We start from the raw sequence: 22,705 nt of genomic DNA on the forward strand, positions 1-22,705 counted from the left end.
CATAAACTGAGGTCAAGCTAACCAAACATGAGGGAGGCTACCGAATAGCCCAGATAGGTTTAAAACCTTTGCCTGTCGTGTCGACACTGTGTCGAGAGCTAGGCCTGATACGGTTGGGGAGGTGTTGAACAGATCATATATGTATCTCCTCAATATATGCTTATATATGCTTATTCATCACATATTCATGTCATTCTTGTACACCTGATGCTCGGCAAACAGCTGTGTCAGATACTCGCACCGACCGCTTGTCTCAGACACCTTTGTTCCTCTCGCGAGATTAAACACTTGACTTTTTAATCAGCCAGAGTTCAGAGCCATCCTTTCACTCACAATGCACAGATGTAAAACCCTCCAGTACAATTATGAAGAAAAACAGGATCCAATAAAGCAACAGATTAGTTTATTTGTAGTACCTGACAACAAGAATTTAAAGAGACAAATCATAAAACAACATTGTTTTGATTTTAAGACAGTCGTGCTTATTCCACATGTCCTCTGGTAGAAACACCAGGCGGAAAGAAAGAATAACAACTAATATTTGTTACCCTCTGATTGTTCAATGTCACTGGGCCAAAACATAGACACAGATAAAATGCAAAAGATGAGCAAGACACCGAAGAAGACATAGGCCGTGAAACATTATGTTAAACGTTTTAAATCAACACAATGCTTAGTTTTATTCTGTGAAACACCCGTATTGGTGCTCGTGAGCAGTTGTTCAGGCGGTCCTTAATGTCACCGTCACCTCAATACTGAGCAACATGAGACATTTTCATTCAAAACTCAGCTGACTACAAACTTTCATCACTTTTAAACCTTTACCAGCTAATACGTATCTGAATCAGAACTGCGTCTTGTCACCCCAACGAGTGACTTGATGTTGGCAATTCACCTTCATCACACTTCTGTGAGTAAGTAAGTTATCCATTGTCATAGCCAACCACAGTTGCAATGTGGGCATACATCATTGTAGACGTCTTGAGAACCCCTTAGTCTTTCACACATTTCGCTTCCTGTCAGGTGCTTAAAGGGCTGACAGAACTGCTGACATCATCCTGTGGTGCCACATGGGCCAATGAGCCACTGTACCACTGTGGACTGAACCTCCGCCATGTTGTGCTAAACTTTAAACTCACTTCTTGTGTTCTGACTGGAAGCCAACAGAGTGATATGGTTGCTCAACACGACAGGGTGGCCAAATAACCAACCAATAGAATATAGTCTATCTGACGTATGCTCTTATCAAGGTTGTAGTCATTTGGCTTAAGTGATAGGGACATACTGGTTATATTCCCCAAGTTTGATGATACCACAACATATAGCTTCGGAAAACTTTCCCCGTTGCAGTGTAGATGGAAAAGGTAGGATCGTTTGGAGAGGTCCACAGATAGGATCATCCTGATTCATATACAGAAGAACAATCCTTTCTTTCAATTTGGCCATTTTGCCCAGCAACGACTACACAATCACATTTCCAATAAACTCCAAATCCCATGTGTATATATAGTGCATACATCCTGAAAAACCATACTGGCATGTGCTGGAGTAAATGAAGTAAAACATTCACTTATTTACCAATCACATTCCTAAGAGTTCACCACACCAAGGACAATGTACATTAAGTGTACAACATTTGGTGTGTGTCTTAAGTTAAATCTGTAAAATCAAATCTGAAGCGACATGAACTCCCTTCCCAAAATAAAGCCAAGCCATCGATCCTTCATTCCATCAAAACAGCAACCAGGAATCTTTTTTTTTTCTTTTCTATCTTTTGCAAATTTTGTTTAAATGCATGCTTAATCCTTTTTCATTAAACATTTACAGTCATGTGAAACTTTTCTTTTACATATTTAAACATATGGATATTTACTATCAATTTTAACAGTACTGAGGTATCCAATTCACATAACTAAACAATTAGACAAGCCTTTTTAACTCTTTCTGTAAAATGTAATTTAAAGAACGCAATTTCTGGTGAGGAATAAATTAGGACACCCCCACATATTTTCTCACATAAAATGGTTTAAATCACACACAGGTGCTCATGATCAGGTGAACATGATCAGAACATCGTTACCTGGCCGTCCAAGCAAAAGAAGTCATCGAAAATCCTAAAATGTCATCACGGGACCTAGAGCAGGCTCTTGCTACTGTCGATGTGAAAGTGCATGACTCTACTATCAGAAAGAGACTACACAAGTTTGCCTTTCATGGGAGGTGGGTATCAGAAAAACTGAAGTTTGCCAGACAGAACATAGACAAAGACTGTGACTTCTGGAATAATGTTTCCTTGGACAGAATGGTCTAAAATTGAATTATTTGGACACCAGAACAGAAGATCCCATTGAGATGATGTAGGGTGACTTGAAACAGGCTGTACACGCAAGAAACCCTTCAAACATCTCTCAGCTCAAAGAATTCTGTGTTGAGGAGTGGGGAAAACTTTCTTCAGATCGATGTCAGAGACTGGTAGATGGCTACAAGAAGCGTCTCACTCGAGTTATTTCAGCCAAAGGGGGCAACACTAGCTACTAGGGGGCAGTGTGTCCTAACTTTTTCCTCCATTAAAATATGCATTTTTGTTCATATGTTTTGTTCGCTGAGTAAAACAATGTTAACTTTAGTTGTTAAATTACTATTAAATCACTTTATTTCCAGAAATAAAGAAAAATAAGATTGGACATTGATATGTGAACATTTCTCAATAAAGAGCTGACTATTTAATGGGGTGTCCTAATTTTTTCACATGACTATATTTATGTATAGTATAGTAACATGCTATAAAACCTCTGCAGATCTCGAAGGTGGAAGAAAGCATTGTTAGCCCTCTATTTACACCCTATTCCCAGTAGAATGTTCTATCTTCCACTTATCCGGAAGGGGGTAAAAGGAAGGAGAATCACAGAGGGAAGAATTAATATATCTTTCCACTAACAGGCTGCAGACTATAACATATTTTATAGAATCACCATCAATAGCCCTGAGCACTGGAATTACCATGCGTGCCAATATTGGCGTGTGCACATCAGGCCTTCACTGTGCGCAAAGAAATGGAAGAGCCACTGGAGAAAATCCAGAAGGCTGGGAAAAGCGCCCCGTGAAAGGGGAACACAAATGAGTGGAAGGGATACGCCTTGTCGGCTACACTGTAAAACGTAGCAGTGCCGTTGTCACAATCCAGCAGCACGCCAACGCACTTTGGAACGGGATTGGCCAGAACGGTTTCTGTGCTGTTATGCCAAGCTGACAGCTTGATGTTAAACCACTCCACACACCATGACTGGGCATTGCGGCCCAGACGACTGGTGGGACCTTTGCGGTCCATGTTGCTGTAAGCTAAGCCGATGCCGACAAAGTTGCTGCTGCTCAGTTGCACTTCCCAGTAAAAGCGCCCTCTGCAGAATCCCTCTGAGCCGAGCACCTGAGAGCATACTGAGAAGCGTTCAGGGGAGTCCGGGTAGTTCAGGTGCTGTTCGGACACGGAAGCTTTAGTGTAGGCCTCGCTGAGCACGATGCGTTTGTGGGCCGTCATTGGATCCAAGGTGATGTCTGTGAGGTCTGGTGGGAACAGAAATGCGGTAATGGTACAACTCCAAGCATCTCCAGGTGTGGACCTTCCCACTCTGTTTCACATTCCATTTAGATATGCATTAAGAGTTTTCTGCTGGTCCAAGTGTAGGATAATTCTTTATTCCATGCACATTTACTTTTTTCAACATACTTAGAGCTATATTGAATTTGAATTTTGGTTAAACCATACAAGGGTAACATAAGTTCCAAAATGCACACACTTACATTCCAGGAGTTCACTTCTCTCTTTCACGGATGTCAGGTCTGAGGATTTGTCCAGTGATACTTTAAAGAAAGAGAAAAGAATCCTTTACTATTAGGTTCACAAATTATATCTTTCTGAAGGTTTGAGAGAGTCCATGCATTTTGGCAAGAATTGTTTAAAGGGCTTTGTTATTCAATTTAATTTCAATCTTTTTTTTTCAACAACAAATAATGTCTGTATATTTATGAGTATAAAACTTCAACAAGGTACAAGATTTAAGTAACTGGCTTCTGACTCTGAGAACTTTGTAGATGGCTCAATGGATGGCCATTTCATGTCAAAATTTTGGAACATGGAATAAATGGAATTTACATATAACTTACATATACAGTGTATGTATGTATACATATATTCATTTACTGAAAAAGAAAATTCTAACTAGGCGTCATACAGGGCCACTGTGTATCTAAACTAGGCCAGATTTCTGATCTGCTCATGTCCCCCCCATCCCCGAAATCACAGTTGACATAGGAAAGATAGTAAGATCAAGACAGACATAAAAAAACAGGGAATAAAAATAATGTTGTTCTTGCCGTTAGATTATATTTAATATAACACACTGCTCTACTGCATCATTTACGCAAAAATGATTAACCCTAACCCAAAAGTATTGCTTGAGATAACATGTTAGAGGAAATTGCAAATTCAGCCATACACTTCAAAAAAATATATCTACCTGGCTGGTGTTTGAAATGTGCAGCAGGACTAGAGCTTCTGGGTGCTTCTCCAAACTCTACCAGCATTTCCTTTGAACTGTGAAAATTCTTACGGACCACATTTTGAGGTCCTTTTGTGGTCACTTCTATTGAAACAAAAAAATACAAAAACTTAATTGATGTGTAACTTATGCAGATGAAGGTGAGTTTTTCTGTGAAGTATGACAACGATAAACATGCATTGATGCAAGTGTCAGGGAAACTGATGATTTCTCTGTACTTTTCTCTGAACAACTCAAAGGCCAGACAGCCCGAGTGCCATTGCTGATAGTTCAACAACTACATTTGTCCATGTTAGTTGCCGATGGATGTTTGGCATCATTCAGAAACACATTGGGAAACTTTAGGAGGGACTGTGGTGCAGCCTGCCTGAAGTTACTGTCATTTCACCTGAATTCAGGAAAGCCTCCCCTTGGTGCAATCATCCTGGCTCTGTGTCTCTCTGTGTTTGTGCTTTCCTCATCCCTCCGATCAATAACCCCATCGGTTCCATAACAGTATGTATAAAGCTCACATAAAATAGTGGCCTGCCAGGCACAGTAACGCAGTAAAACAAGCTGTTTTTCTAGTGCATTTTTCAGATATTCACTAAACTGAACAACTGAATTCATGTCAGTCATTTCAAAATGAAAACAACTTACTTTGGGGTGTCTTTTGTTCTTTGGAATGAAAACTCTGCTTCTCTGAAACAAAAAAGAAAAAAAAAAACAAAAATAGAAGATTCAATAGATTAAATTTTACGCTACCTTCTTTGCCGTTTATGTATCAATTATCGTCTGCCAGCCATGCTATGAGTCAAAGGATTAAAATTTGGGTGCCCACCATGTACTTTGTGGGGTGATGCTCTGTTACCATGTGGCCCTACATTGACAGGAACTGGCTGGAAGTTTGTCTGGTGAGCCGGACCACCTTGAGTTTGGGCCTTGGGCTTTTTTTTCATCTTTTGTTTCTCTGCTACTTCTGTAAGCAAGAATCTATTGTCAGAAGATGCTCCTAACGAGGCCAGGAGGGGTTAGTAAATCAGGTGAGGTTACAGGTTTCCAGAGTTTAAACTGAAAATGTCCTATTCAGTTCAAAAGGAGGTTAATATCTACTCCACAAACTCAGTACAAGCACCCCAAAAACGCAAATGTCTCTGTTGTGTTAGAAGATAAAACACCAACACCAAGGAATGCAACTCCACTCCACAAAGACATTCCCTTCTTGAGTGACCAACATACCAGATTCTTGGACAAATTCGTCACTTTCTCTTTTGTCTGTCAATGGAAAATCCAATTATAGGCACCAGAGTATTTACATCTGCTGTGTTAACATCAGACAAGGTTAGATAATTACACACACACACACACACACACACACACACACACACACACACACACACACACACACACACTCCTCTTCTTCTTTTGGAAGAAGAAGAAGAAGAATTTGTTTTGCTGCAGCTTCTGACACAATCGAACAATCAATACATGTAAAGTCAACACAGAAAATGCAAAAACAGTTGGTCTTGACTTGTTTGATTACATCTACATCCACACCAACCTGAAATACCTGGGAATTGCGTAGGTTTCAAGCTCAGTTGTCTGTCTTCAACAGGCTGCTTAATCATCTCTGTCAGGTGCTCCCTCAGCGCAACGGGAAAGGCCTGAGCTGCCTTCACCTTCTTGGAGTCCAGGTTGATCCGTGGAGTGTAAGGGTCAAAGTTTGTTGCTGCAGGCAGGTTGAACGAGGCCTGGAAAAGCAAGAATCAATCCCAAAACAGAGATTAATATATATTTAATTAATAATTGTGGAAGGTGAACTGGAACCTGTGCAATAGTCTGTTTAACTGCAAAGATTTTGATGTGCACAGTGCCACATCTTCTCATAAGCAAGGAAACAATTACATTCATATTCAAGGATTTTTTTTTTTTTTTAAAGATATACAGCCAATTAACACAGCTGAGGGGTTTCAACGATCAGGTTCTGTCAAACTTGAATAGAATGTGGTGATACCTGCAGAAAGGCCAGCGTCTGGGACTGACCCAGCAGACAGCGGACGTCTTCCTTAGCTTTGTTCATACTATCAACATTCCCTGCAAACTTCTTCATCAGCACTTTCAGTTTGGTCTGACCGCTCTCCAGTTCGCGGTCCACAGCGTTCAGAGCATCCCGCTCATCTCGAGCCAACAAGTCCTTTATCTGCTGATATTCTGCTGAAACGGACCTCTTCCTGTTGAGCGCTGATTCCTAAAGGAGGACCATTGAAGCAAGGATCCATTAAAGCTTATGAAAAGTTAGGCTTAAAATGTTATCACAGTTTAGTGGCTTTTGAAGCCTCCACAAATCTTCGATTTTAGTGTAATAACACATTCATAACTGACTTAGTTTAAACCATTTATTCAGGCTGTGGGTGGGCCGATCACCACTTTTAGTGACACTGCCCTCATTGTGAATCTTTCCTGATGGTGACAGCGACAACAATGCCACATTTGTGTGAAATGGAGATGGAAATGGAGGCCAGCCCACTGATATTTCGTGTCTTCCGACTGTAATAGAATAGTGCATTGCGAAATAGCTTGCGATCCATATCACACCTGTAGAGTGGCAGTTTAAAAAAGACAAAACAGCCACAGGCCTGCTCACTCGAAATTCAGCCCATTTATTAGCTGAATGGTCGACATAAAAATAATACGTACTGACAAACATAATTTCACAACATCATTGACAAAAATCATGCAAAGAGGTCATTATCATATGATGACTCACCTTCATCTTGTTCTGCAAGTCCCTCATTTGAGTGATAACGTTCTCATTCTGATCAATTTTTCCATCCAGTAAATCCAATTTAGATCTCAGATCAGACTGCAAAGAGATTTTTTTTTTTTTTTTTTTTTTACTGAAATGAATCCATACAGACCGCAGCAGCCACAAGGAATATGTTGTCAACCACACAGAGAAATCTATTGAATAGTCAGCCAAGATTTATTCTCTTGATTTAGCCAAACACAACGTGGTAAAAATATAAACACTGACCTCCTTTATGATCCTCTGCTCCTCAGGAGACATGAAGGGGCAGCCTTTGTGGACCTGCTGCAGACAGAGGCTGCAGATCGGTCGCCCATGTTGGCTGCAGAAGAACTCCATCAGCTTGTGGTGGTCCGAGCAGATCCTCTCCAGCAGGTCCCCGACAGGCACGGTCAGCTGGTGGAGGCGGAATACAGGGTTCTCCCGGTGAGGGCGCAGGTGTTCCTCGCAGAAGGAGGCCATGCAGGTGAGGCAGGTCCGGGAAGCTTCGGTATGCATGCACGTATCACAGCGAATGACATCCTTCCCTTGGGGTTCGAGCTCCGCCACCTGCAGCTTTACCTCGGCCCTGCTCGCCCTCTGGTTGAAGGTCTCCACCACAGCGCTGAGGACCGTGTTCTTCTTCAGCTCCGGCTTACCGGGGAAGACGGTGCGACACTGGGGGCAGATGTAGGAGTCGGTCCAGGTCTCCAGGATACAACTCTGGCAGAAGTTGTGTCCACAGGGGATGGTGACTGGACAGCTGAAGGGACTCAGGCAGATGGAACAGGTCAGTTCCTCCTCCAGACTCATCAGAGAGAAGTCGTGGTCGTGTAATTCAGCCATGGTAAGACCTGAGGCAGAGGAACAAACGGCAACTTTGGAGGCAAAGCAAGCAGATTCGTTGTATCGCCCGTTCTGTTCGTCCTGATCGTTCTACAGTATCTAAATACTTCCGGTGGGGTTGCGACGGAGAAACGAAACTCAAAAATCGCTTTCCGCGAAAACGAAAGTAAAAAGCCGTCATCAGGCGGAAAAAAAACAAACTCCAGCGCTGTCTTCGAGTCCTTTCTGAGAACAGTAGTCGCTCCGGTTCTACAGTAAGTCGTTGTAAACCAAAATAAAACAAAACCCAAATATAAACACGAAAAGAAAAAAGAAAAAAAGAAATGGGTTACTGATCAACGTGAACGCGCATTCAATCACAAAAACTCACAAACTCATTATAATAACATAATACGGACAAACAACGACGACGTCAAATTATTAAAGCAAATTACCTGGATAATAATGTGGTGCTATGAGTTGGTGCACTTCAGATAATGGTCACGTCCGTCTCTCTCTCTCTCTCTCTCTCTCTCTCTCTCTCTCTCTCTCACACACACACACACACACACACACACACTCCCTCTGTCCCTCCCACGACGCTGAAGTTGGCACCACATTCGCCGCGGTGATTCTTAGGTTTCGATTCCACCTTAAAAAATAATTCCGCTATTTGACCACTAGATGGCTGTGCTTATCCCAACACTGTTCAACATATAACATTCAGCGAATCATTGGATCTGGATTATTTCAAAATCTATACAGTAAGATTTGACAAGTGAGGTGTCATTCGACAGCCAGGGATGTCTACTGTAACAATCAGTTGAGACATTTCACGGGAAATCATATCTGGCCCTTTGGGGGGACTTCAAAGTTGGCAACCTTATCATTGACATTTCTGTATTTCTCATTATTCAGGTGGATTATTTCAAAATCTATACAGTAGAATTTGACAACTGAGGTATCATTGGAAAGCCTGGGAGCTGTACTATCACAATCAGTTGAGACATTTCACGGGAAATCATATTTGATCCTTTGGGGGGACTTCAAAGTTGGCAACTTTGCCATTGACATTACTGTATTTCTCATTTTTGTTAATGATTATTTCAAAATCTATACAGTAAAAGTTGACAAGTGAGGTATCATTGGAAAGTCTGAGATGTCTACTAACACAATTTAACTCCGCTTCCTGATAAGATGGCGGATTTTTCACAGGAGCAGTATGCGAGAAAGGAGTATTGATTTTTTCCAGTAGTGTCGCTGTTGACTCTGTGGCTTTGGCGATTACTTCCATAGCCACTTTATCTTTCCCTTCAGCCACAGCTCTCAACTTTTGTCCCTCATCCTCAAAAAGCTGCAACATTGCGAGTTCAATTTGTCTCTTCTCAGCACGTGATCTACCTTTTTTACCTTTCTTCTCTTTAGCTTTGTATGCGGTAATGAGCACGCTCATTGTTTTGATCACATCCGAATTGAAAGTACCTTCAACTGGCCAGGGTCTCTCAATATCTGGCCAACGCTTGTTCCACTTCTTAGAGGCTTCTGTTAAACCTTTAACAAGAGGATTATTTTTCTGCATCACCTCAAGTGGTGTTATGGGTATAGCAACGACCTCCGTCATTTTCGTCTTTTGCGGGGTTTATCTACTGTAAAAAAAAGAACTGAAAGGTTTCCGATATGGGCTCTCAATCTAAAAAATAAACTCAGTTATGAATTCTAAAAAATTGACCCTTAATTTTCAAAAACAGAGATAACAAAGGTAAAGCAAGATAATATGCACCGAGCCAGAAAAAGACAAAAGATTCAAAAATGACCTGTAAAAAAATCAGAGTATGCAAGAATAGTTCGGAATGTGTATAAACGTATTTTATGTCCTTCTGAACCTGTTCAAAAGGAGGCCACGAGAGAACAAGCGTAAATTCCAAATCATAAACAATATATGTATATATAAATTTCACTGGCCTTAAATGCAAGACCTCTATGCCGTCACCAACAGGGCAACTCATCCTCCTGTCTGCCTCCAAAGGATCCAGGTTCAGATGAATCACAAATACAGAAAAGGAAAAGAGAAAAAAAAATAGATAATAAATAAACTGGTGAAATTCTCTAAAGAAAACACAAAGCTTATTTACTTTTTATTATTAATTACTGAGAAATCATTATTTTAGTTTATAAAGTTATAAACAATTATTATCAAATTATAAACAGCCATCAACAAAAGTTAATAAACCGCTCTATTATAGCCAAACCGCTCTATCATAGCAGACCTACTCCCTCCCCCTTTTATTTTATTTTATTTTATTTTATTTATTTATTTAATTTATTTTTTTTTATCTCAAAAAACTGTGAGGAGGGGGTGAGGAAAAAGAATAACCCCCACTTGTAGGAGGAGCAAACAAGCCCCGCCCCTCGAGGCAGGGAAGAACTTCTAGTCCACACTTGACCACCGAAGGTGAAACACCCCACTCAGCTCCTTGGGAGCCAGGCGCACCAACCCCTGACTGACCACACAAAGAAAGACCACGCTCTAGTCCAAAAAAAAACCCCAAGGCCAAAATAACCCAAAATGAACCAAAATAAAACGCACACAATCCTTATGAGAAAAAAACAAAAAAAAACAAAACACAAAATCACCCAATCCTGAAACAAACAAAAAGAAAATTCTTTATTTCCACACGTTTCTTTATCTAGCCCCCCTTGCACGCACTCACAGCTCAATAAAACGTCCTAGCTGGGGCTCATAAGTTAACTAGATGTTGAAAGACATATGTCCCTCTAAACACCTTATATTCAGTCTATGCAAAAGTCCCCAGTAGGCTCATAAACTTAACAATGAGGGAATCAGCTCAACCCCTCCACATACAAAAACATCAAGACAGACACACAGAGAACAAAGATGAAGAATGCTAGACGGCCTCCCAGAGGGCTTAGGTCAAATCCCGCGGCAGCTCGAGCGAACGTCCCAGACGCTCAAAACACGTGCACAAATAAAACACTTCACTAAACAGTGAACTTCTTGGGGGAGCCGTAAAACAACAAACTTCACTAAAGAGCGAATGTCCTGGAGAAAACTTAAAACAACAAACTTCACTAAAAAGCGAACATCCTGGCCACCAATCCAACCTACACGTCACTGAAAAGCGACTTTCCAGAGGAACTCCACCAAACCAACCTACACTTCGCACGCCGGCAACTTTCCAGGGGAACTAAAACAAAAATCTTTGCATATCAGCGAACTTCCCAAGGTATCCTAAAACATTTAAAAAAAAAAAAAAAAGAATTTTGACGAAGGGTCCTACAACATCAACACCCAAATCCACACCCACACAAATGATCTTTATACAGTGTGACCAGACGACAGCCAGCCAAAGGCCTAACTGAACCAGCCAACACTCCTAAGATAAAAGGAACATTGCGCATTATTACCTTTTGTCGACAAGGAGCAGCAGCCAGGCCAAGGAAGCAGATGGCGACAGCGTCAGCAGCCACAGCAGATCCTGTTTGTGACGCCAAATTTGTGGTGAATTCTTCTGGTGGATTCAGGTGATGTAGATGTTGAAGGAGTCTTCACTGACACAGACTTAGTTGGATAAAAACTGGTTTATTTCAAAGAAGTCAAAAGTCAGACAGGCACCATGGAAAGCCTGGGGAGGTCTCTGGGCCAGATGTGAGCAACTCCAATGATGCTTTGTTCGCATCACCTTTTATACCTCCCAACAACAAAAGGAGGAAGATCCAGGATATGGGGGGGATGTATGCATTCATAGTTACACCCCTAATGGCCATCTGGTTTCAATCTAATAACAGTGGTAATAACAAAACCATACATGGACAATAATTCCCCTTTTTGGGAGGAAGGCAGCAGCGGGTTCAGACTGAGTTCACATTCTGCCATATATCAAATGGTGTCATATGCATAGGAAGGCAGCAGTGGGTTCAGATACTACAGTTTACAAGCCAAACATCTGATGCTGAAACAGAGAATGGCATTTAACTTCAGTTTCGATTACAGTACACTGGCGGTGGCATCTGTAATGAAAATGATCACAAAATAGATATTCGGCATGTCTTAGATCTATGTTTTTCCATGATCTCTGTATTTACACAATAATACTGTTATTGCAACCCCAAACAATACTATTTATACAGTTTCACTGCTGATGATGTGTGCCTTTTCTGGATGCTGCATGTTATTTTGTCCACTATTGCAGGCATCACTCAGCTGACGAAGGTCCTTCAGCATGCCTGCAAACTGCTCCTCCTGTAGATACACAGTTATGCAGCCATGAAATGAAAGTGATTTTAGTTCAAGTTCAGTTTGCCAGTTACATAGACTTAAGTGTGAACTCCCTTTTGAATACTTGATAATTAGTTATTTCAGTGCGGTCTGTCTTACCAGTACATTCATTCGTTCAGCCGCTGCAATGGCAATATTTAGTTTCTTTTCATCTTCCTCTCTTTCCTCCTCAATCACTCCCAGTCTGTGAAATTAAAGAGAAATATCAATATTTTGCTTTTTATTTTACTTCTATCGAACATATTATTTAAAATTTGTGACATCTAACTAAATGCTTTGTATTATACATTTCCTATCAGTGACCAACACTGTTATGAACAACACACAGTGAACAAAGCAGTGTTGAAAAAACAAACAAAAAAAGAAACAAGATTGAATATATTTATTTTAAAAAACAGTAAAAACTGAAATGCATGACTGACAGGTGAAAAGAATATGTCCTTTCATGTTCAGAGCACTGTTTGATTGTACTTCTGTTGTACCTGAAGGTGGCACTAGCCAGCTGCTGTTCTTTCAATGCCAGGAGATTCTTGAGATCCGTCACTTCAGCAAGTAGCATTGAATTCTGGTCCTGACTTTGTATGATGAAGTCCTCCAGGCGCTTGGCCATGTCCAGCTCACGCTCGGTTACTTGCTCAATTCCCAGGCGAAGCTCTGTCAGCTCCTCAGCATGCTGGTATGCGAATCACAAATTGTCGTGCAATGAAATTGTGAGATTAAACTCTAGACAGTATTTTTAATGAAGTTTTTATGGGTAGAAGAGAGTTTGCTATACCCTGCCCATTAAATTTATGTGCCCATTCTCGGTCTTCATCTCACTTGGTTCCCTGTTTTGGTTGACCTTGATCCAGGGAACTGGTTGATGAGGACGTTTAATACTCATATTCTGAAATGACATTTAATACAGTCAATAAGATTAATTCTAGTTGATCACAAATTATTGTTGGACAATTTGGCATCTTTGTGCTTGTTTTTACATAGATTGGAATGAAGTAAAAGAAACACTGACAGCAAAGTTATTTTAGTCAAAATAGCCACAGCCCTCATCACAGTTCCTCTTTGTACTCACTGTTTCTGGTGATGTGATATGTGGCTGGTTGATCTCCATCCCTGGCTCATGAACCACTGTAGTCAAATCTTCAGAACTGGTCTGCGGCTTCATGTTATATTTTGTGTAACGTCTGTGTGGAGCACTTTGTGTCCTGGTGATTGGTTTCCTCTCTTTCACATTTCTCCGAGGGCTGTTATGCAAATGAATGTACTTTGATTCAAATTACGGCCAACAAATAATGGCAAACAAATGGAATGGAATATTTTATACATTCTATTACATTTTATATGTATGTATAATAAGAACAACTTAAGCAGTTGTTATTATTGTTGTTAAATAATATCCTGTTAGCCTGTTTACAGATAATGTATTAGAATCCCAGTAACTAAACTAAACAAAATTCTAGACTTGTTGTCTATGGCCTCTCTCCACTCCAACTGTCCATCTCAGATCTCCAGCTTGCCCAAAGTCTTCTGTTAATGGTCGATGTATATTTTTTGGTGAGGATTTATTCTTTTACACTGTTTTTCATGCATTATAGATACATACTTTTAAAAAAAATCATTTTTACTTGCTGAGGGCAACATCTTCTCATCTATATGACGGCTACAGTGAACTAGACTATTAGGGGCATTGTTTATTAAGAGGATACACAGTTGTTAAAGACAAATTTAGTCAGCTAGAAACCATGTTTTAAATAAAATAAAAATATGGAAATCTAAAAGAACAATAAGCGCACTGACCTATCTCGCAGACATTTTGAGTCCACCGGAAGCTGCTGAAGAGATGATTGGTGAGGACTGTACTTGCCCAAGTCTTTAGGAGGCACATACTCTGGCTTTGCTTGTCCAACTTGGCTGCAAGAAAGAGCTTGTTTTAGTCACAAGGAATAATACCATCACAGTTTCGGTTGTCAGCATGTCAAATAAGATTAGAGAGTCACACCTCTTAACTGTGATCCGAGGTGCATCGGGACCCAGGGATTCTGTTATCTGGTTCAGAATCAATGGTAGAGGATGCAGCTTGTCAATTGTATCCTGGGGAAGAAAGGCAGTGCAGATAAGGTACACTGTATTACAGCATGCACACTCTTCTGGCACACAGTCAAGAAGCTGTATTCTGCAAAGATCCCAAACCAACCACCAGGTCTTTGTAACAGTTGGAACCCTTGACCCATAGATAGATAGATAGATAGATTCCTTTGTTGTCATCCAGACTAAAATACCAGACAGGTCGTTGTGACTGGCTCAGGATGGTACAAAAAAATATAGAAAAGAACTTTAAAAAGTGCAAATAGGCAGATGTGCAAAATAGAGTCCAGTACCACCCAGCGGGTAATTGTTTAACATCTGATTATGTTGGAGTGGGGAGTTGAAGTGTCTGACACCAGTGGAGAAGAAGCTATTCTTGAACCTGGAAGTTCTTAGGTGTTTCCTACCTGTTTTTTCTGATAGATGATGTCTACGAGCAGGCCGTGCAGAACAGCCAATCGCAGGGGTAGATCAACATATCCGTCGAAGGAGGTCATAGGCATTTCTGTGTCTGAATTGGACACTGTTTGGAGGAAAACCCTCATTCCATCCCAGTGCTGCTCAAGGAATTCATTCATAAACAGCATGTATTCCTCCTTTTCACCAAACCTGTATCATTAAAAAAAAAAAATGGTTTCTCACTAAATTAAATTAGAACTAAAGAAATTCTACTTAATTTTGTTTTCGAAAGTAGTGTTGCCTCAGCGAATACAGTTTACTCACAGTGTGAAGTTGGCCAGATTCTGAATGACTTTAGCAGTTAAAGTCAGGGTACGTAGGGTGTTTGTCTCTGGGTAAGGCTGTGTTAGACCAAAAAGAGAAGGACTAAGAACAGCAGGACATAAGAAGCGAAGGAAGAGAGATGCAGAGATGAGCCGCTGGCCAATCTCTGGTCTGCATTGGTCTTCACACAGCTCCACCCAGGTGGAGAAGATCTTGTGCAACTCTTCTGGAAAGGGACTGAAAGCAAGACGTAGGCTGATCAGACTCAAAAACACTCCCCCCCCCTTTTTTTTTTTAAACAAGATGCTGCAATGACATTCCTTGATGAAAGGTTTGCTCTCACCCATGGATATTAATAATCTTCTGCACCACCACTTCGCAAGCTTCCTTTAAATGCTTTTGGTTGTTTGCCACTTCAGACGTAAGGCATTTACGAGGGTCAACTTCACAGTTCTCTACTGAGGCATAAAGCTTGGTGATGAATTCCCCTGCAAGGATACAATACCCAGAACTCAGGGGGGATGTCATACATGTAGCTCTAAGTGTAAGATATACGTTCTCACCACTAAAATGCCCTACCAAGTGTGTCAATGAGGTACTTCTGGCCAACCAGTTTCATGTACTCATCGATGGCTTTGGTGGCCAGTGTGTTCTCTCTGAAGATCAAGGCATCATTCTCTCCAAGTCGCCCCACCTCTGCACTGCCCAAGTCAATCAGAAACTCCTGAAGCACATACGTGACATTCATTCAGTCATTCATAAATCTGTTACATTTTTGGTTATATTTCTCCCTTACAAGAACACCATTACCCACCTGTGCTTTGCCAATGCTCTGCAGAACGTGGACCAAAGCTCCTGCCAGTTCCTCCTTCTCTTTCACATTCAGAAGTGGCTCCAGGTTTTGGCACATCTCCACATAATCCACGGTCACATACTCGGCGAACTCCTTGTACTTTTCCATTGGCAGAACTTGCAAATTCTGGAAACGGGCTTTTAAACGGAGTGAGGCCTGTGGCCCAAGCATCTCCTTGCCCCCTGGTGTAGCAGAGGCCTTATATGGAATGATTGGATACCATTTTTCCTGGTAGGTCCTCCCTCTGATCTCTGCTAAAGGTATGGCCACGCTGCCCAGCGGTTGCAGGCTGAAGTCATCTCGCGAGTGACGTTTCTTCTTGGAGTCTTCTTCCCTGAAGAGGTGCAGTGTGATTTGGGAGATGCAGGGCAGGTTGTCTAGCTCGAAGAATTCACCCCAGAATAGCGGGCACCCTCCTGCTGCTCCTCCGCTTGTCATCAGACCTCCTGAAGACAGAGTAGAGCCGTCCGTTCCCACGCTGGAGCGGTTGGACTGTTTTCCAACAGCACGACTGCTAGTGCGTGCAAACAGTGTTCCGTCCAGGTGGACCTCACAGTAATATCGCCGTTTAGGTGGCAGATCCTTAGCTTCATTTATCCAAAGTCTGAGGGAGTTTTCCGTGCGCTCAATGTTGTCCTGTGAAGAATGAATCGTTCAGACCTTTAATGCTGGATAGGGATTTTGCACAGGGGTCCGGTTTCCAGCCAGTGTCTTACTTTATTTGGCTGTGCTGCCCGCCTCAGGTCTTCAATCCATCGATCACGTTCTGCAGCTGAGGAGCAGCCAAAGCAGTGGGTGTTCTCTGAGTTTATCACCTGCAAGGACAAAGTTATCGAGCAAACTTGCCTTGTTGTTATAAGATGAGGAATGTTTTCTCAGGATAAAAAAACACAAATTTCAAGTGCACCTCAAAGCAGTACTTCTCTCCCAAAATGGAGCTGTGAACGGGCCTGATGACGGTGCTGGTGTCCGCACTCAGATCTAGACTCCCCACCACGCTGACTGGAATTGACACTGACTCCCGGGAACTATACACCCTTAAATAGACATAGCACAACATAGACATTAGCATATGTGTGTGTGTGTGTGTGTGTGTGTGTGTGTGTGTGTGTGTGTGTGTGGCTTGAAAGGCATCAGAGGGGCACTTTCAATATGGTAAGGTAAGACATTTCAATCCCTCCAACTGCTTTGCGAGGTCAAATGGTCAAATATGACATATACTTGTCTTATTAACTGTCTGCCTTGACAAATATGAACGTGAACTCCGAACCTGCTTCCTTTGATTAGGCCAGTGGGGCTCAGTTGGGTGTTGCTATTTCTCTTAGTCTTGTTCTCCAGACGTCGCCTGATCAGGGCCTAAGGGGGAGGAATGCAAGAATGATGCATGGAAGAACTTCTGTCAACAGGAAATTCGTGGCAGGCACAGAGATTGTTATCTGCTATGTAACGTACTCACCCTCACACCACCATCAGGGTTCTTTGGGCGAGGGCCACCCGATATGCCCAAGTGGTCAGGGCTACACTCTAAGTAAGTTAGAGATTTAGGTTAGAGATTAACACCAAGATATATTAAGTCATAAAAGAAAATAATTCAATGTTTCAAATTAGCACTTTTTCCTGCATACAATTAAAAGTTTTGACTTTTTACTTAAATATTTTCCAGGACAAAAAAAGTGATATTAAACCTTTGTTCGCCACTCACTGGTTTTCAAAGATTTTCTCAACCCTTTAAGAACAAAATAAATTCTAACCACACCTTAGAAACCGCCACCAGGACACGTTTCTGCAATTTCACTGAAGAGTAGCGCGTCTCTGAAAACGCAGGTTTTACAGTTTGCAAATGTCTTTCTGATTAAGCCACGCAGGATGTGGCTTTCTGTCGCAACTCACACACAGGGTAGAAGTGCGCGGTCTTCTCAGACAGACATATTGACTGTTGACACCCATTTAAAGATTTGAAGAAAATTTGACGATATGACCCCTTTTCCACCTTATTTTGTCGCTTTTGCTTTTAGTGTGAAGATTTTCAGTCAACTATTCATGTCAAGTTTTCATTTGTTATAATGTTATCGAAATATGAAAACATTTTTTTCATAGTTCACAAAACTTATTCTCTTACCTAGCGCCCCACCACAAACAATCCAGCGTCTTAATCCCATCATTTAGTCCAGAGGTGAGAGCCACAGTTTTCTTATTTTGACTTTTTCCCTTTTGATTTGTCTTCCTCTTTTCAAAGGTCAGAATCAGCAGCCTGACTCGCCAGAATCTACTGTGTGTGTTTAGTCTCACTGTGGGCAGACACTGACTATGCCCTCTGAGTATCTTCAAGCTTTCATTGGACTGCTTGAATGCTCGGGCTGATTTTATCATGTCCACCAAACATAGAGGAAGCAATTTGACAGTCACACGCACGCATAAACACTCACTCACAACGTCATTTCCTTTGTAACCCTGCAGATTTATGCTCTGGGTTACAGACGTTGATATGAGTTGCAGCCACTGTCCAAATTTCTCCCCAACCGTCTCCATTTTGATTTATTCTTACAACAATGATATAATTGATAATGAATTAATGTACACTTTACGTGACATTCCAAACCTTGGTCGATGTCAGCGAGGTTCTGCATGCTGAGGTTGGAGAGGCAACTGCTAACACGGTTCCGTGTCCACATTGCTGGCTGCAAAAGACACAAACATGCTAAGAAGAAGCTGTGGACTTAAGGTTTCGTGTCATCTGTGTGAGCGTTGATACCTCTTCCTCCGGGGAAATTAGGATTTGTCCGTCTTCAAGGATGCAGTTGCTGATGTCCCACAGTGGGACCTCTTGAGGCTGAGACCAGTGCAATTTGGGGAGGGCACTGGCAGTGTATCCAGCTGAGGTCACTTCAGCTGTGTCTCCTACACACACACAGACATGGACATACAATGAATTTGTGTCACGGCACAAGCTTACAGACCTTTCAGAGGAATTTGAGGGAACATGATTGCAGGTTCATGCCACCCCTCGTTCAGATGATTACGGCACAGTGGCACTTATCTCACTCCACACCTGTCTGGCCAGACCTTTATTTAAACATCTGACCACCGCTCTTTGCGACATTGCCAGAGTAAGTGATGGTACTGCTGTTTTTTGATGACACAGTGCATGGACCAACCGTGCACATTCTCTTATGTTGTGAACTTAAAATTGGTAATTGCAGTTTTATCCACTGTTTCTGTGTTGGATATTGGTATATCTTGTTCATATTGTTTTTTTCCACCCATAAGACTGACTAGATGAGGGAAGACTACCCTTGTACATAACAAACCTTTCAATGACTTTCCATTAAATTTAATTTTTTTACGGGTTCTTAACGGTGAAAGATGGTAAATTCATGTAGCCCTCATCATGTCAAAAAAAGCTTTATTTACATAGTGCCATGTCATAACATAAAGTTATTGTAAGTGAATTTCCCTTTGGAATGAACAAAGTATCTATCTATCTATCTATCTATTGCGAGTTGCTTTACTGAGTAGGTTGTTGAGACTGTACTTTTGATTGACTGTAGCAAAGTGAAACTTTGAAGCAGAGACCAGCAGAACCCAAATCTCATTACATTGTGAGAAGAATCATCCACCGGAACTGGAGACAAGGTGTGGTGGAGGCAAAGGTGTTGACATGAGCCAGAACGGAAGAGCAGAAGTACAAAAGACAGACCAACCAACTACGATCAGTACAAGTTCTGCATGCTTGATTGATACACTCAATGTCACTGTGTTTTGCATTGGTTCTAATTTCCAATGGCCCCGTAAAGTTGGGCCATGCATTGCATTCTAATTTGGGATCAAAAATAAGGTTGCATTACATATTGTTCTCTTGAAGCAGAGAGGAAGTTTGGGAGGGTTTTTGAGAACCTAGATGCACATTGTTTTGCAAATCTTCACTTACTACTCGGTTTATTTTCAGAAAAAAATACTGTTGTACCTTATTGAAAAAATTAAATTTTGCACTTTTTTACAGTCCGAGGGAAAACAATCAAATTGTTAAGATTATCAAGGAGTTCAGTATCTGGATTCTTTTTTTTTTTTTTTTTAACTGGCACACTGAAATGCTTGCTGCTTTTAAAGTTAAACTGTACCAAAGGTACCAGACTGGCATAATGTTCATTGTACATGTTCTTTTTATGTGATACTATACTACTAGATAGACAAACCGTCTTTATTATATTGAGCATCATCTACTGAAAAAAATACACTCTTTTTGCTTTAACTGAATATAAGTTTGCAAGATTTTCTCTCAGGATTTTGGTTCATCGCTAATGTTCTTAAAGATGATCATGTGCAAAGAGTTATACATCCCCCAACAAGTTGTGCTTATAAAAATACTTGGATTCGCTTTGTGATAAAAGCGCATGTGCTTCTTTTATATGATGGTTAAAATAAAAACAATCAACAAGTGTTTGACAACTGTGTGGTAACAATTTGCGGCAGTACCTGGCATCATGTTTGGGGTGCTGCTCCGACTCATCAGCCTGGGCTTTTTGAACTTCTGGGAGACGGTCCTCAGGTACTTCTTGAAGGGCATTCCTCCGCCTCCCTTGTGTGAAGAGTCGGTGGAGGAGACGCCAGGGTCCTTGGCGGCAGCCGATGATGCTCCTGCAGGAGTCGAGCTGGCGGTACCGGTGTTAGAAGTGGACAGGGCCAGCCGGGCTGTCAGGGACCCGGGTGGCTCAGACATGGCCCTCTTAAACGGGTTCCTCCTGGAACCTGCGCCGCTTTTGTCGGTCTTGCCGCCCTCTCCTCCCTTCCCATTGGATGGGTTCTTGTCTCCGGGGTCTTCGCTCAGGGCCTTGCGCCAGTTTTGCATCTTGTTCCATTTGTTGGCCGAGGCCTTTTGGAACTTGCTGATGGTTGATGTGGAGGAGGCCGCTTCTCCCTGTCCCTCTCCCTTTACCTCGTTGAGGGTTCCTCTGGAGCCCGTGTGCCACTTGTAGGTGTTCAGGGGATCCGTGGACTCTGAGCTTTGCCCCTGGGGAGATTCAACAGTCGATTCCTTTTCCATCCCTGGTGATTCCTGCTCCTTTGGCGCATCTTGAATTGCAAGCTCCAAATCCTTCTCATCGGTGCCCATCTTCAATTTTTTTAGTTTCAGAGCGTTTGACTGGGTTTTTGTTCCGTCTTCTGTCAGGATTACATCAGACAGAGCGCAAACACCAGCGGATGCAACCTCACTCACTGCAGTTCGGATTCACCACTGTTGGAGGGTTTGTTGCGTGAGCAAAAGATGTCTACTTGTCTGTTTTGGTTCTATCTCACCGCCTCTCTCGTTTCCTGTCTCACAGAGTCATTCGACAACATGGTGTGTGTAGCTGCCTTCAGAGTGGTTCCCTCCGCAGTTGCTCAAAGCTTTTCTCCTCCCTGGCTGCCAGCTTCCTCATCAACTGGTGCTGTGTATTTGCAGAAATTGTTCTTGTTCTTTTTTTAAATATCTGCATATCATTTCCCTACCTGCACTTGTTCCGCTCTGGGCTTAAGTGTGATTTTTTTTCTTCAAGTGCTCTTTTTTTTGTTTCTTCTGTTTTTTCTCCCAAGATAGAAGAGCTTTGAAGAGCTCTAAAAAAAATAATACAAAGAAATATGCTCACACATGGTTTCAAAGTACTTGACATAGGCCCTTTGCATTTAGTTAGTTTAATGTGTTTGTGACATCCCGGTTGACTCAAATGGTACCTGATTGTATGAATGTGAGAATGTGGTTTAACATCCGCAGTACGTTAAACCGCTGCCTATCCAACCCTTCATCATTTAGTTCTATTCATGACAGTCCGTCAGTGTTGACTGGACCAACTGCTTCTTAAGTTAATCTTAGTGTGACCAAGAACCATTTCTCGAACACTATAAGTGTAAGACTCTAGCAGACAAACACTGCCTGTCACTAGCATTTTCAATAAATGTGTGTTTACGTGATCGGGTGGCAGAATCCAGTCGTTACAACAGAGGCGGTTTGAGCTGTCTGCTGTTAAGATCAGTTTCCTGTTGATGTGAGACTGCACTTCCTATACTGAGATCTGTTTGACTTGCTCTGCAAACCACTTCCTGCCCTCATGCTGCTCTCTCTTTGTACACACCTGCAGGACATTTCTGTGGCCTACTAAGGTTGGATGTCACAACTTAATTCCACCCACTGTCCAGTGGTACAATTAAAAAAACTGCCAAGGAAGCATAATTACAATTAATGTTTTTTGCAATTGTTTTTATAAATACTGTGATTGCTTTTATGCTTTCAAATTGCCTTTGCTCAACATTCTAGTTTGCTCTATGTCTGATTTGAGTCAATTTTTCCGTCGTGAAGATTTATGAATGCTTCAACAGGAATGAACCGTTTACCGTGCAGTTCTGAGACTGCAAGTTCGTCTTATTTTGGTGGATTGTTTTCAATTTCACACTCATATAAACTTTGTACAGACCATTTCTATACTAACCACATGGATTTGTAGTATGTCTGCCCCCCCAATTTTTTTTTTTTATTGCAAACAAAGATGACGATTAAGAAAGAAAATTGCAGTTGAAAAAAATGTTTAGATATGTATAAGAAAATACTCGATAAGTAATTGACATTACAGAAA

At 41.6% G+C, this 22,705-nt stretch overlaps 2 protein-coding genes across 15 annotated transcripts; both read right to left on the reverse strand.

The window, feature by feature from the left end:
- Positions 1-386: 386 nt before the first annotated feature.
- On the reverse strand, positions 387-8,728 carry LOC142894980 (E3 ubiquitin/ISG15 ligase TRIM25-like). Of its 13 annotated transcripts, XM_076035715.1 has the most exons (11): positions 8,601-8,728; positions 7,570-8,174; positions 7,303-7,398; positions 6,550-6,783; positions 6,097-6,286; positions 5,775-5,810; positions 5,377-5,514; positions 5,196-5,237; positions 4,515-4,640; positions 3,799-3,858; positions 387-3,561 (listed from the first exon to the last, which is right to left on the reverse strand). In XM_076035715.1, the coding sequence occupies exons 2-11, from the start codon at positions 8,164-8,166 to the stop codon at positions 3,029-3,031; spliced, it is 2,052 nt and encodes a 683-aa protein (XP_075891830.1). In that variant the 5' UTR covers positions 8,167-8,174; positions 8,601-8,728; the 3' UTR covers positions 387-3,028. The 13 variants fall into 13 exon arrangements, with proteins under 13 accessions (XP_075891830.1, XP_075891855.1, XP_075891861.1 ...); XM_076035740.1 differs by lacking the exon at positions 8,601-8,728 and having other exon boundaries at positions 5,464-5,514; positions 7,570-8,347; XM_076035746.1 differs by lacking the exon at positions 8,601-8,728 and having other exon boundaries at positions 5,464-5,514; positions 6,106-6,286; positions 7,570-8,346.
- Positions 8,729-11,726: 2,998 nt separating this feature from the next.
- On the reverse strand, positions 11,727-21,527 carry rasal3 (RAS protein activator like 3). Of its 2 annotated transcripts, XM_076035809.1 has the most exons (19): positions 20,574-21,527; positions 18,853-18,998; positions 18,700-18,778; positions 17,557-17,624; positions 17,371-17,456; positions 17,008-17,137; positions 16,817-16,915; positions 16,062-16,736; positions 15,827-15,971; positions 15,591-15,735; positions 15,248-15,484; positions 14,932-15,133; positions 14,439-14,530; positions 14,237-14,350; positions 13,512-13,683; positions 13,218-13,328; positions 12,925-13,115; positions 12,542-12,626; positions 11,727-12,406 (listed from the first exon to the last, which is right to left on the reverse strand). In XM_076035809.1, exons 1-19 carry the CDS (start codon positions 21,208-21,210, stop codon positions 12,287-12,289), a joined length of 3,534 nt encoding a protein of 1,177 aa, XP_075891924.1. In that variant the 5' UTR covers positions 21,211-21,527; the 3' UTR covers positions 11,727-12,286. The 2 variants fall into 2 exon arrangements, with proteins under 2 accessions (XP_075891924.1, XP_075891935.1); XM_076035820.1 differs by lacking the exons at positions 18,700-18,778; positions 18,853-18,998; positions 20,574-21,527 and adding an exon at positions 18,220-18,664.
- Between the last annotated feature and the right edge of the window lie 1,178 nt (positions 21,528-22,705).

This window comes from Nelusetta ayraudi, unplaced genomic scaffold, assembly GCF_046127955.1.
Source record: "Nelusetta ayraudi isolate G7.1 ecotype Tasmania unplaced genomic scaffold, CSIRO-AGI_Nayr_v1 ptg000004l, whole genome shotgun sequence".
NCBI lineage: Eukaryota > Metazoa > Chordata > Actinopteri > Tetraodontiformes > Monacanthidae > Nelusetta > Nelusetta ayraudi.

Excerpts from the sequence above, each read along its gene's own strand:
- rasal3 (XM_076035809.1), bottom strand. The coding sequence starts at position 21,210 with ATGGGCACCGATGAGAAGGATTTGGAGCTTGCAATTCAAGATGCGCCA. Across the intron at positions 15,972-16,061 it reads AGAGCATTGGCAAAGCACAG|GAGTTTCTGATTGACTTGGG; the intron begins GTGGGTAATGGT and ends TATGTGCTTCAG. Across the intron at positions 14,531-14,931 it reads TCATCTATCAGAAAAAACAG|GATACAATTGACAAGCTGCA; the intron begins GTAGGAAACACC and ends TTTCTTCCCCAG.
- LOC142894980 (XM_076035715.1), bottom strand. The coding sequence starts at position 8,166 with ATGGCTGAATTACACGACCACGACTTCTCTCTGATGAGTCTGGAGGAG. Across the intron at positions 6,287-6,549 it reads AGACGCTGGCCTTTCTGCAG|GCCTCGTTCAACCTGCCTGC; the intron begins GTATCACCACAT and ends TTGCTTTTCCAG. Across the intron at positions 3,859-4,514 it reads ACATTTCAAACACCAGCCAG|TATCACTGGACAAATCCTCA; the intron begins GTAGATATATTT and ends CTTTCTTTAAAG.